The sequence below is a fragment of the Acinonyx jubatus genome, chromosome D1 (assembly GCF_027475565.1).
Source record: "Acinonyx jubatus isolate Ajub_Pintada_27869175 chromosome D1, VMU_Ajub_asm_v1.0, whole genome shotgun sequence".
In the NCBI taxonomy this organism is placed as follows: Eukaryota; Metazoa; Chordata; class Mammalia; order Carnivora; family Felidae; genus Acinonyx; species Acinonyx jubatus.
In genome coordinates, this window is record NC_069390.1 from 42,483,115 (window position 1) to 42,495,236 (window position 12,122).

General features: G+C 38.3%; 1 protein-coding gene across 44 annotated transcripts in view; it reads left to right on the top strand.

Annotated features, from left to right (window-relative positions):
• The window catches only part of SOX6 (SRY-box transcription factor 6), a 686,841-nt gene that overhangs the window by 657,633 nt on the left and 17,086 nt on the right, over positions 1-12,122 (top strand). For 39 of the 44 annotated variants that reach the window (XM_053203417.1, XM_053203416.1, XM_053203434.1 and 36 more), the window contains 2 exons: positions 8,052-8,285; positions 10,931-11,147. In XM_053203417.1, the coding sequence (XP_053059392.1) occupies positions 8,052-8,285; positions 10,931-11,147 (451 nt within the window). The remainder of the gene's footprint in view (positions 1-8,051; positions 8,286-10,930; positions 11,148-12,122) is intronic. The other 5 variants (XM_053203433.1, XM_027073053.2, XM_027073068.2 and 2 more) reach the window with 1 other exon arrangement.

Here is a 12,122-nt window from a genome sequence, read left to right on the forward strand (position 1 = left end):
CTTTTACATATTTCTGGATTTAATTTGCTAATATTTTATTAAGAATTTTTGCATTTATGTTCAAATCTTTGTCAGGGTATGATGCCACCTCATAAAATAAATTTGGGGCCACTCTTTCCAACTCTGCTTATCCTATTTTGTATAAAATTATTTTAATTTTTCTTTAAGTGTTTGAAAGAGTTAGCAGTGAAACCATTTGGGACTGAATTTTTCTTCATGAGAAGGTTGTTGGTTATAAATATAGTTTCTTTATTAGCTATACTAGTATTTAGGTTTTCTATTTGTTCTTGAGTAAATTTTAGTAGTGTGTGTCTTTCAAGAAATTTATTCATTTTATCTGTTTTTAAGTTTATTGGAATTAAGTTATTTACAACAGTCTTTTATTATTCTCTTAATGTGAGTAATATCTATAGTAAAATTCCCTCTTTCAATCCAAATACTGGTATTTTTGTTTTCTCTCTTCGTTGATCAGTCTTACTAGGGGTTTATCAATTTTATTGATCTTTTTGAATGATTAATCCTTGGCTTTGTAAATTGTCTTTATTGTATCTGTTTTGTATTTCATTGATTTCAACTCTATCCATGCTGAATCTGTGATTTTATTTGGATTATTTAATTTGTTTATATTTAAGGTCATTATTGAATTTGATGGGCTTAAGTCTTACAATTTGCTATTTTTTCTTCTGTTTTTGTTATTGTTATTATTATTATTATTATTATTATTATTATTATTACAGTTTTATTTCTCTAGAGCAGTAAGATTCACAGTAAATTTGAGGGAAAGATACAGGGATTGCCCTTTCCCCCACACATGCATGGCCTTTCCTGTTGTCAACATACCCCACCAGAGTGGTACATTTGTTGCAATGGATGAACCTATCTTGACATATCATAATGACCCAAAGTTCATAGTTTACCTTAGTGTTTACTCTAAGTATTGTACATTCTATGGATTTGGACACATGTATGGTAACATATATCCATCATTAGGAATCATACAGAGTATTTTCGCCATGCTAAAAATCCTCTGTGTCTTGTCTGTTCATCACTCCTTCCCTGACCCATGGCAACCACTGATCATTTTACTGTCTCCTTTTCAGTCCTTTTTCAGTCTTCCATTTGAATTATTCTACTGGCATGTTAGCTATGCCTTTTTGTATTTTGTTTGCTTGTTGTTTCTAGTGATTTACTATGAATCTTTGAGTCTTCTTACAGTTAAAATTATACCACTTTTTATAAAATAAACCGTTAACAACTTAATACCAGTTAGTACCTTATCCTTTGTGCTAATGTGCCATTGTTGTCATGTTTTACTTCTTATAAGTCCCACAGTACAGTGTTATATTTTATATTAAATAGTTCCTTGTCTTTTAAAAACAAATACAAAATCAGCTGTTTATTAATGAAATCCAGAGAGGAAACAAAGAGGGATTTTTTTTGTTTTTGTTTTTTTAGTCACATTTATCATTGTTGATGCTCTTCCTTTCTTCATGAATATCTAAGTTTCTGTCAGAAATTATTTCTCTTCACCTTGAATGATTTTTTTGAATACCTCTTTTGGTATGAGTCTGCAAGTAATACATTTTTTCAGCTTTTATTTATCTGCAAATATATTTCACATTTGTCTTTGGAGAATATGTTCTGAATTTGAGCCATCTCTGAATTGATTTATTTAATTTCAGCATTCTAAAGATGTTCTTTAGTCTTCTAGCCTTCATTGTTTCTTATGACTGATTAGTGATTATTTATATTATTGTTACTTTGTATGTAATGTGCCCTGTTTCTCTGAAATTTTCCCTTTGTCTTTGGTTTTCAGCAGTTTGACTAGTGTCTAGGTATGGTTTTCTTTGTATTTATTCTAACTGCATTTACCTGAATATCTTGAACCTGTAAGTTGATGATTCTCACCAAATTCAGATAATTTTCAACCAGTGTTTCTTCAGATATTTTTCAGTCATGATTCTCTCTCTCTTCTACCTGGAACTTCAGTTACACATATTCTAGGACTCTTAGTGTTGTTCTACATATTGCTGAGTCTCTGCTTATGTTTTTAGCTTTTTTACTCTTTTTGATTTTGAGACTAAATAATTTCTTTTGATGTTTTTTCTTTTTTTTTTTTTTAATGTTTGTTTATTTTTGAGAGAGATAGAGACAGAATGTGAGCAGGGGATAGGCAGAGAGGGAGGGAGACACAGAATCCAAAGCAGGCTCCAGGCTCTGAGCTGTCAGCTCAGAGCCCAACGTGGGGCTCAAACTCACAAACTGCAAGATCATGACCTGAGCTGAAATCGGAAGCTTAACCGACTGAGCCACCCAGGCACCCCTCTTTTGTTGTATTTTCAACTTCACTGACCCTTTATCTGCACTCCAAACTTCTGTGAAATCCAATCAGTGAATTTTCATCTCAAATATATTTTGCAGTTCTAGAATTTCCATTTCTCTTTCAAGTTTCATTTCCCTGCTGAAGCATCCCCTGACCCTGTCTATGCATTCATTATGACAGTCTTTTCTTTTAAGTTCTCAAACATATTTATAATGGTTACTTTAAAGCTCTTGTTTGTTAATTACACTATGTGAGTCATCTCAGTTTCTCCTTCTGTTGAGGTTTTATTTGTTTGTTCTGTTTTGTTTGGTTGTTATTATCTCTGGGTCATATTTTGGTGGGGTTTTTTTGTACAACTAGTAATCTTTTACTGTATATTGCATATTGCAGATTATAAATTATAGGTTTATTATCAGTTCATTAGTAATCATTGAGACTTATTGAGAATTATTCAGAGGTAATTTCTCATTTGATTTCCATTTTGATGTCTTCTTGAATATATTTGTTCATGTCACTACCCCCACTTAAAAACTTTGAAGACTTCTTCACTTGGCATTCAAGGTACCTAGAAATCTGTCTTCCACTTCTCTAATTTCATCTTTTGGTGCTCCCCTATTTTCTTCTATAAGCCCAAGCCAGAGTCAGCTTCTTTTTATTCCCTAAAACTCTACCACCATTTTGTTGTATCTCTGTGTCTTTATTCACACAGATTCTCCAGCCTAGAATACTTTCGCACCCATACCTGCTGGTAAATTTTTCCTCTTCCTTTAAGATGCTGCTCAAGCACCGCTGCATCTCTGAAGCCTCCCTGATATTCATCTCTGTTCCTTCCAACAACATTAATAGCCCCTCTCCTCTGCTTTCATAGTACTTTTAAATTACCTTTGTTGGCACTTATACTGTTTTGTAATTTTCTATTTATGTGTCTATTTCCCTCACTGGACCAAATCCCTTTAAAAAAAGGCACATGTGTTATCATTCTTTGTATACCCAATCACAATGTTGGGTCTATCTGAAATTTGTCAGAAGTGTTTGCTGAATTAATGCATAAATAAATGATTACTAGGCACATTATAGAATTAGCCAAAGTTCTTCTGTAGGGAAGAACACACATACCAAACACTTACCACTTACTCATTCACTCACATAACCCTTGGAATTTACCCAGGAAGGGGGCCTCTCTAGGATTAGTTCAGGACCATTGCCATAGGCTATGATGGTTACACTGGCCTTCTTTCCAGCCCACCTGGAAAAACTCAACTTTCTGTCTTCATTTTAAATCATTTAAATCACAGATTCCTAAGGAGGTCTTTGCCTTGGCAATTTCTGTTTTCTACCCATAGACTATCTTTCTTTGTCTAACTGAAAGTTTGCCTTTACTGAACTATGATATGGGAGACAAAGGATGAATTAATCAAACCAAGCCCCCTGGAGAAGTTGAAGAGAGCAGGAATTCCTGGTGTACAGGGAACAGTTCTTTCCCGTGGTGCCTAGTGTGGTGTTATTGATCTCCTGGCCTTTCAGTACCTGTCATTTATGATTTCTATTGCTTTTAATTAAAGACACTTAGGTCGGCCTGAAAGTAGTAGTCTCTAGGTACATAGCTTTTGGTCTAGGCTTTCTCTAACTGCTTTTCAAGAGGAGATGTATCATGAACATTGAACTCACAAATGATTCCTCTGCTCTTAAAAGTAAAAGGCACTCCATCATAGAATTGTGAGACATTCCCTAGGACCATTCTGGATTCTGACGGAGAGCACTGACTATTTATTTATTTATTTATTTATGTTTATTTATTTTTATGAGAGAGAGAGACAGAGTGCAAATGGGGGAGGGACAGAGAGAGGGAGACAGAATCTGAAGCAGGCTGCAGGCTCTGAGCTGTCAGCACAGAGCCAGACATGGGGCTCGAACTCATAAACTGGGAGATCATGACCTGATCTGAAGTCGGACACCAAACAGACTGAGCCACCCAGGCACCGCTTATTTATTTATTTTTGAAGTTTGTTTGTTTGTTTGTTTACTGAGAGAGAGAGAGAGAGAGAGAGAGAGAGAGAGAGAGAGGGAGTACAGCGGGGGAGGGGCAGAGAGAAAGGGAGAAAGAGAATCCTAAGCAGGCTCCACACAGCACAGAGCCTGACACAGGGCTCAATCTCACAAACTGTGAGATTGTGACCTGAGCCCAAATCAAGAGCTGATGCTTAACCAACTGAACCACCCAGGTGCCCTAGTATTGGCTATTTTAGAATGAAGTGCTTTTTTTTTTTTTTTAACTTGGTGTTATTTTCAAAAATGAATGAAGCAGTATGAAGTTACACTTGATATGTAGATTTTAATGATAACAGAAAGTGGATTTTAGGCTTCAAATGTTCAGACTAATAATAGCACACCTTTTGAAAACAATTCTATAGTATCCTATAGAATCTTCCTCATGTGTTTAAAAAGGTTTATATAATATACAATCTTCATTTTAAAATTTTGGACTTTATACACACATATCCAGTCATACGTATTTCTACTGCTGCCACAATAATTCCCTAATCATTTTGTCTTATGAAACAAAGTTTAGGTAAGTTAAGGAGCACTTTCTAAATATTCTTTTGGTTTTGTGCCCTCTTAATACGTTCTTACAGTTCTGACTCTGATCACATATCAGTCCAGTATAAAAGTGGTTTCAAACCTTGGTCTCCCTGGATAAGTCTCTACTCAAATCTTGGTTCATTGCTATAACATTCCTAATTTAGCCCATTCATCTCTATGTCCTCATTCATTTTTACTTGACTTTCCTTGGAAGAGAGGAGAGGAGGCAAGATAAAAGAGATGCATTTTCTATTTTCTGTCTCTTAAGTCACATTTTTATACTTTGTACTATGCTTGAATTTCTCAATTTATGGGAGCATTTATGTTGAGTCCTAGATATCTGCTCTGTAAATTAATTCAATGTCATGTAGACAACATGCACTATGGGAGAAAGGGGCAAGGTTGATGTAGGGTAGTTGGTGGGGTGAGACCTGAGCTCTGTTCCTTGAAAGGAGAATAGGAAGTGTTTGTTAAGACTGAGGTACAGAATGAGAGGGAGAGAGATTGGGCATATGTATGGCATGTCTGAGAGAATCAACTGGTATGGAGTAGAGGATCTACTAAGAGCCGAGTCTGAAAAGCCACCATGATTTCCATCAGTCCATAGGAGAGTAAAACTTGCCATTCACAATGAAATACATCTTTTAAATGAACAAATAAATGGAAGCTGACTATTTGGTTTTGCTAGAGGTAGAGAGAAAGCTATGATGGTAAAAGCAAATCTCAAATGTTAATCACCTGTGGCATAGTAGTTACCTTAGAATACTATTGAAATGTTTTTGCCTCTGACATTCTCCACAAGCCTGTCTCCTTTTATGTGCATGCATGCAAGTATATAAATTGCTGAATCCATGTCAGTTGTAAAGTAATGGCACTGAGGGCATCATAAATTACCATGGTGATCCTCAGGAGAAGACACTGTCGTATCTGAATGAGTGTTTCACTTCCAGAGTAATGTATGCCTTCATCTGGCCCAGCAGTCAGCATATTGCCCTGTGTTGATGGATATTGTCAGCTGGAAGCTACACTACATTTCACTGCACAATAAACATGGCTGTCAAACCCATATAAAGTGAAATCAATTTATCCTGTATGGTCAGTGCATTTTAAATGAAATTAATGTACTGTGGGTATGGTGGCAAAAAGGTAGCAGATTAGTTATGCATCTTGGGATCCGAGACGTTTCATGTAAGGGATCATTCTGTCTAGTAGGCCTAAAAGAAGGGCTGTTTACAAAATATATTATTTTTGCATGGTCTTCGCAAAGTGGCCCCTCTGCCCTCTTTCATGTTTAGAAAAGAATTGATAATATTAGCCATTCGGGCCCCTTTATCCTGTCTTTTGTTTGCTATAAATGATGATTATATTTGTCAAATAATAGTGCACTTTAATGTTCTAATTTATTACTAGCTCTGACACAAACAAATTTCTACTTAATCAAGGTATCTAGAAATAGAGTAGAAGGGCCAGAGATTGATTGGGTCATGTTGTTCCTGTATAATCACTCCACTGAGCTGAAAGGCTTTACTTTTTCCAGAAAGTGGAAATGTTGGTTTTAATGTGTATTTTGCTTCTAAACTTTTGGGAGTTGGCTTTCCTGTTTATGCAGCAGAAAACCTGGCTGAGGCCATCAGTTGAACCACTTTACGTTTAACTATGGAAGTTTTCAATCTATAGGGGGATATGTCGTAGATGCCACATTGCAAAGCGTATATCAGTATGTGACACTAGCAGCGTTCTTGAAAACAAGCAAGAGCTGTGTCCATTCATTTATTCACTCATTTACTCATTCACTAATTTAACATATTTTACTAATTCAATCTCTATATGCCAAGTGCTTCACCAGAGCCTAGGGAGACAGCAGTTGAAGGAGAGCCAGTTCCTGCCTTATTGTCAAGGAACTTTCAATCTAGCATGTTACTAGCTAGAGTCATCTCTTCAGAAACTATAAAATATCAGAGGTTCAGATAGAGTTTCATAGGGGAATGTTAAAGGACTACCCTTAAACAGCAGACAACTGTATCAGGACCCTTGAAATAAATGCCTTTGAGTCTACTAGTTTGCATATAAGTTGAAAACCAATCTTTTACTTAATAAATATTTATTGAATATCTACAATGTGGGAAATCCTGGGGATACAAGAATGAGTAAAACAGAAACACCAACTTTAGGGGTTTCATATTCCTTTGGATGGAGTGGAAAGATTAGAGAGAGATAGTCACATAAACAAGTAATTTCATGTAGCATAAAAGAGAAAGGAACGAACGCAGCCTGGGGAACGTCATTGTGAATGCTGTTCCAATGGCTTGAATTACCCTTCCCGTCTGCCTCCCCCTATTCACGCAATAATTTTTATTCATCCTCCACAAGAGAGCTTACCCATCACCTTTCCTAAGAGGCATTTGCTGACTGTCTTGTCTGATGCCCTTCTGGTACCCTGTATACTGCAGTATTACAGCATTTATCACACACTACTATAACTGCCTGGGGCCCATATCCCCTCTGATCTGTATGCTCCTTAAACGCAGGGATTGTTTTTATTTACCTTTGCATCCCTAACCGCTGCCATAATGCCTAACTCATAGTAATTGCTCAATTAATATATTCTATTGAATTTACTAATTCATGAAGCACACCACACGTGACTGGGTCTTGAAGGATGAGTGGGACTTAGTGGGACCTAGTGAAGGAGTAGAAGGGGCTTCCAGGCAGCGAGAGGAGTGCCGGAGAGGGCATAATATTGTGAAAGAGAATTCTATTTGAGGTAAAGAGATAGTTTGAAGTGGCTGCGGTTTTTGGCAAATGAGGCTAAAATGATAGGGGAGAGCCTGCTTTTGAAGGGAAGACTCGCATCAGGAAAGGTTACCATAAAATAATGCCAGTCATTGCACAATCACCACCTGCAAGTGCCTGTAGTAAAAATGTACTAGGTGCATAAAACATACAAAATTAATTCTGCTCAGTGTGTCTTTGAGGCCTCCATCAGAAGGGCCTATAGAATTGTCATTTGAAACTGTTTCTTCCAAGAGGTCACTTAAAACGAAGAGAAGGGCGTAGGGAAAACAGCTGAACCAGGCGGCAAGCTGTGTTACGTTACTCAGTTAATAATGTTTGCACCCATCTTGTTCTTCCTGCCCTGACATTACAGGAAGTAAAGCAATGAATGGCTCTGCAGCTAAACTACAGCAGTATTATTGTTGGCCAACAGGAGGCGCCACTGTGGCTGAAGCACGAGTCTACAGGGATGCCCGCAGCCGGGCCAGCAGCGAGCCACACATCAAGCGACCAATGAATGCTTTCATGGTTTGGGCGAAGGATGAGAGGAGGAAAATCCTTCAGGCCTTCCCCGACATGCATAACTCCAACATTAGCAAAATCTTAGGTGAGTGCAGTCGCTGATGCTGACCTCCTACCCTGCGAGTGCCCCCCAGAGTGGAAAACAGGGGCATAACTTGACACCTAAGGGAGACCGTGGTTTGCAGAGGTTAGATGTAGCTCAGCAAGCTGCCACAAGAGACTTCGTCACCATCTCTGTGTCCCCCACCCTTCAGTGTGGCATTTAGGTTTAGGGGTTATATATCCACGAGGTGCCAGGGAAGGACTGACTAAAAAACTTATTTTAGAGACAAAACTATTTATAGTGTGTTAATACTGTGAATTTGGCAACTGTGAAAAGTACTGCTAAACCGGATTCGTGGAGACAAGCCTTATCTCCTTTTCTTATTCAGTCTTCTTAAATCCCTAAGTTGCTCCGAAACCTTGGAAACATTCACAGATCCTACAGTTTTCTGCTGTACTGTTCTTGGGTTCATATATCCTTCGGAAAGGACTCGTCAGGAACTAGGGTGAGCCCCAAAATAGTGTGAAATTCATGGAGTGTTGAACAGTGCCTCTAATGATAACTTTAAAACTTGTAAAATGAAACTACATTTACTTTAATAAGATATGACGAGTTCAAATTTCATAGCAGTGAGTTGAACACATAGACCACAGGGCAGAGGCCCGTTTTGTGGTAAATTGCCAGAGTGATTCTCCCGTTTCTCAGGATTAAACTCAAACCTCGTTCTATTAGTGTAAAGCTTGCTAGTGCAGATTATACAGTTTGGAATTATTGTGTTCAACATATTGAACATATTTTATTCAACATGTAGCATTACAGTCAACATGTTTCCTCTTTAAAAAGAAAAAACACAGAAGGCACTGTTCTATTTAAGCTGTCATGATGTGACAAAATCTCAAAGGGAGCCGTTTAAGAAGCTGAAAAACATTACAGACTTAAACTGTGGTTTTCATTTTTTAAATGTTTTGTTCAAAAGCAATAAATATTTAACCTTAGTAAATATCAGTGATCTGGACATACACAAATACACGTTTTGTCACTGTATAAATAGTTTAACTTGATTCTGAGACATTGTGAGGCAGTAACCTCTAAGAAATTTAAAACACACATAAGATCAAATAGTGGTGAAATGTTAAAAAGTAAGTTTTTCCCTTTTATTCCTTGAGATATTTGAATTTCAAGATGGATGCCAAATGTCACTACAATGAGGTAGGGTTTTATTTTTAGAGTTTCTGAGATATACACAGGGATAGTATTAGTCTTTTGAATTTAAGTACCTTTGAAACCAAAAGGTTCCTGATGGACATGTTAATTTTGTTTTTCTAATTAATAGACATTTAAAAGAAAATCAGTTTCTCTGTCCTGGAATTTGAGACCTAATTTTGAAATTTTCTTTTCTTCTTCTTCTTCTTCTTCTTCTTCTTCTTCTTCTTCTTCTTCTTCTTCTTTTTCTTCTTCTTTTGCCATTTTAGTAGCAGCATGAGTAAGCTCTCAGATGGGCATAGAAACTCTCTGTTTCCATCTTGGCAGCTGTAGGGAATCTATATTCTTGGTGTGCGTCCTGTGAAAAAAAATTATTAAGAGTATAGTAAGTGTATTCATTAAAATATAAACTTTGAAGCACAAGCATTTCAAGAGTGCCAAGAATCCTCTGTTAACTGGGGCTTTAAGCTACTGGGAGTCAGCAGAACACGGAGAAGTCTGTCTGTGTAGACTTTCTACACAACTTTTGCACAACAATCAGGAAAGAACAGGGATGGATGTGCTATTAAAGCAGACCAGGATACTGCTGGCTACAGAGAAGATTTGTACGACTTTCCATTTGTTTATGTATGAAAAATCTCCACTGAAGATTAGCTAACATCCAGTCAGCACAGCTGTTACCGCTTTATTCACCAGCGACACACAAAAATGCAATTTGATACATGTAAAAAAACACATCCCTTCTTCGTCAAGTGTTTAGGTAATTCTTTATAAACAATATTAGAGAAGTGAATACTTTTCCTTCTTCCTCTATAAACCACATTAAAAATTTTTGTGCTGTCATTGGTACAGCTCTGAATGAACATTTGTAGTACTTGAAAATGGTATATATCATTCCAACTGTACCTTCCGGTTCGAAAGCTAGAACTTAAGTAGAGTTTAGGCTTTTTAATTACCCTCGGCCAGGGGAGACAGTGCGCACAGTGGGTTTTTATATATGGAAGGATACCAACATCTGCCGACACCTTCTCAGTAAGTAGCTTCCCTAAAGATGCCTGGACAAGTTGACAGACGTTTGAATCTCTGAAAGCGGGAGAGCTTTTTCTGAGAATCCTGTCAGCCTTGAGAGTATGCTTTGGAAGTTTCAGTTTTTCACCCTTTGAGAGAGATAGACGACCAATAGATGGGGGAAGGACATTGGTGTAGGAGGCGATCTTTAAGCAGCAGAGACATGTTTTAAAATAATATACTTTTTGTAGCACCAGCTTTAAGTCACTGAAAGAAGTAATGTAATAAATGTTGCCATATACAAAATTATTCTTTGCTCTATGGTCTATACAAGACTGCTGGGGAGGCTCAGTGGGATGCGGTGGTAGGAGCTACCCAGAGCCAGAGGTGAGTAAAGCGGTGGGAAGGTATACCCAGTAGTTTCCATGAATATGTTGCCTTGACCACTTGGGTACTTAACGGCTGTTTTTGTTTAGGGTCTCGCTGGAAATCCATGTCCAACCAAGAGAAGCAACCTTACTATGAAGAGCAGGCCCGGCTAAGCAAGATCCACTTAGAGAAGTACCCGAACTATAAATACAAACCTCGACCGAAACGCACCTGCATTGTTGATGGCAAAAAGCTCCGGATCGGGGAATATAAGCAACTGATGAGGTCTCGGAGACAGGAGATGAGGCAGTTCTTTACCGTGGGGTGAGTGTCCCTGAATGTGGCCACCTGGGCTTTCCCCTCCCACTGGGAAACCACAGGATGGCTACTGACAGTGTGTTTGGGAAGGAGATTGGGGAAGGAAGGAGATCAAGACCTATCCAGGGACTAGGCTGTGGTGATCTCTGCAGTCTCTCTCTCTCTCTCTCTCTCTCTCTCTCTCTCTCTCTCTCTCTCACACACACACACACACACACACACACACGCACGCACGCACGGTCTTGCAGCCTGGCTCCTGCTCAACAGCTCAAAACAAACCTGGTCGCCCCTCTCCTTGTCTCGCAAACTAATCTTAGATGTTCAGTGCCCACACACAATGTTTCTGGTAGTTTATTTAAGCAGACATATGGGGAGAAAAAATAAAAACCAACCTTAAGAAATCCCCAGAAGCTTTCCAGCTTCTCTGGGTGGTGCTTCTGACTCTAATCACAATAGTCTGCTTTTGTTGTGGGATCTACCACAAGATAATTGGCCTTGACATTGGTTAGAGGACCTCATTTTTGGCATAAGATCCAGAACTCCTGTTGCAGTAAATTATTCTGTGGTGGAAGCAATAACAATGTGGATTTTCTTGCTTAAATCAGAAACTAGACATGTTTTTGATATCTTCAAGTCTGATTTCATGTCATTTTGTTTAAAAATTAGGTAATAGATTTCTGGTATAAATTTCGAGTTGGCTGACTGGCTGTCTGCATTTTAAAGAGGCCCTTTGTAACCACAGCCATGGGGATAAGCGGGGATGCAGACGCCTGTAGGTTCCAGCACACCCAGACCTAGAGGCACAGGGGTGATAAACCAGAGGACCTTGCTGGAGGCACTGGCCTGAGGCGGTTGCAATCAGCTTGGGAAGATACTTGGGACAGGGCTTGAGAGAGAGAAATGGAGTTAGAGGCAGCTGGGCTCACTGTTAGCTGGAAGGAGCCATGAGGAGTTATGCCACACGCCAGGGCACATGGGACA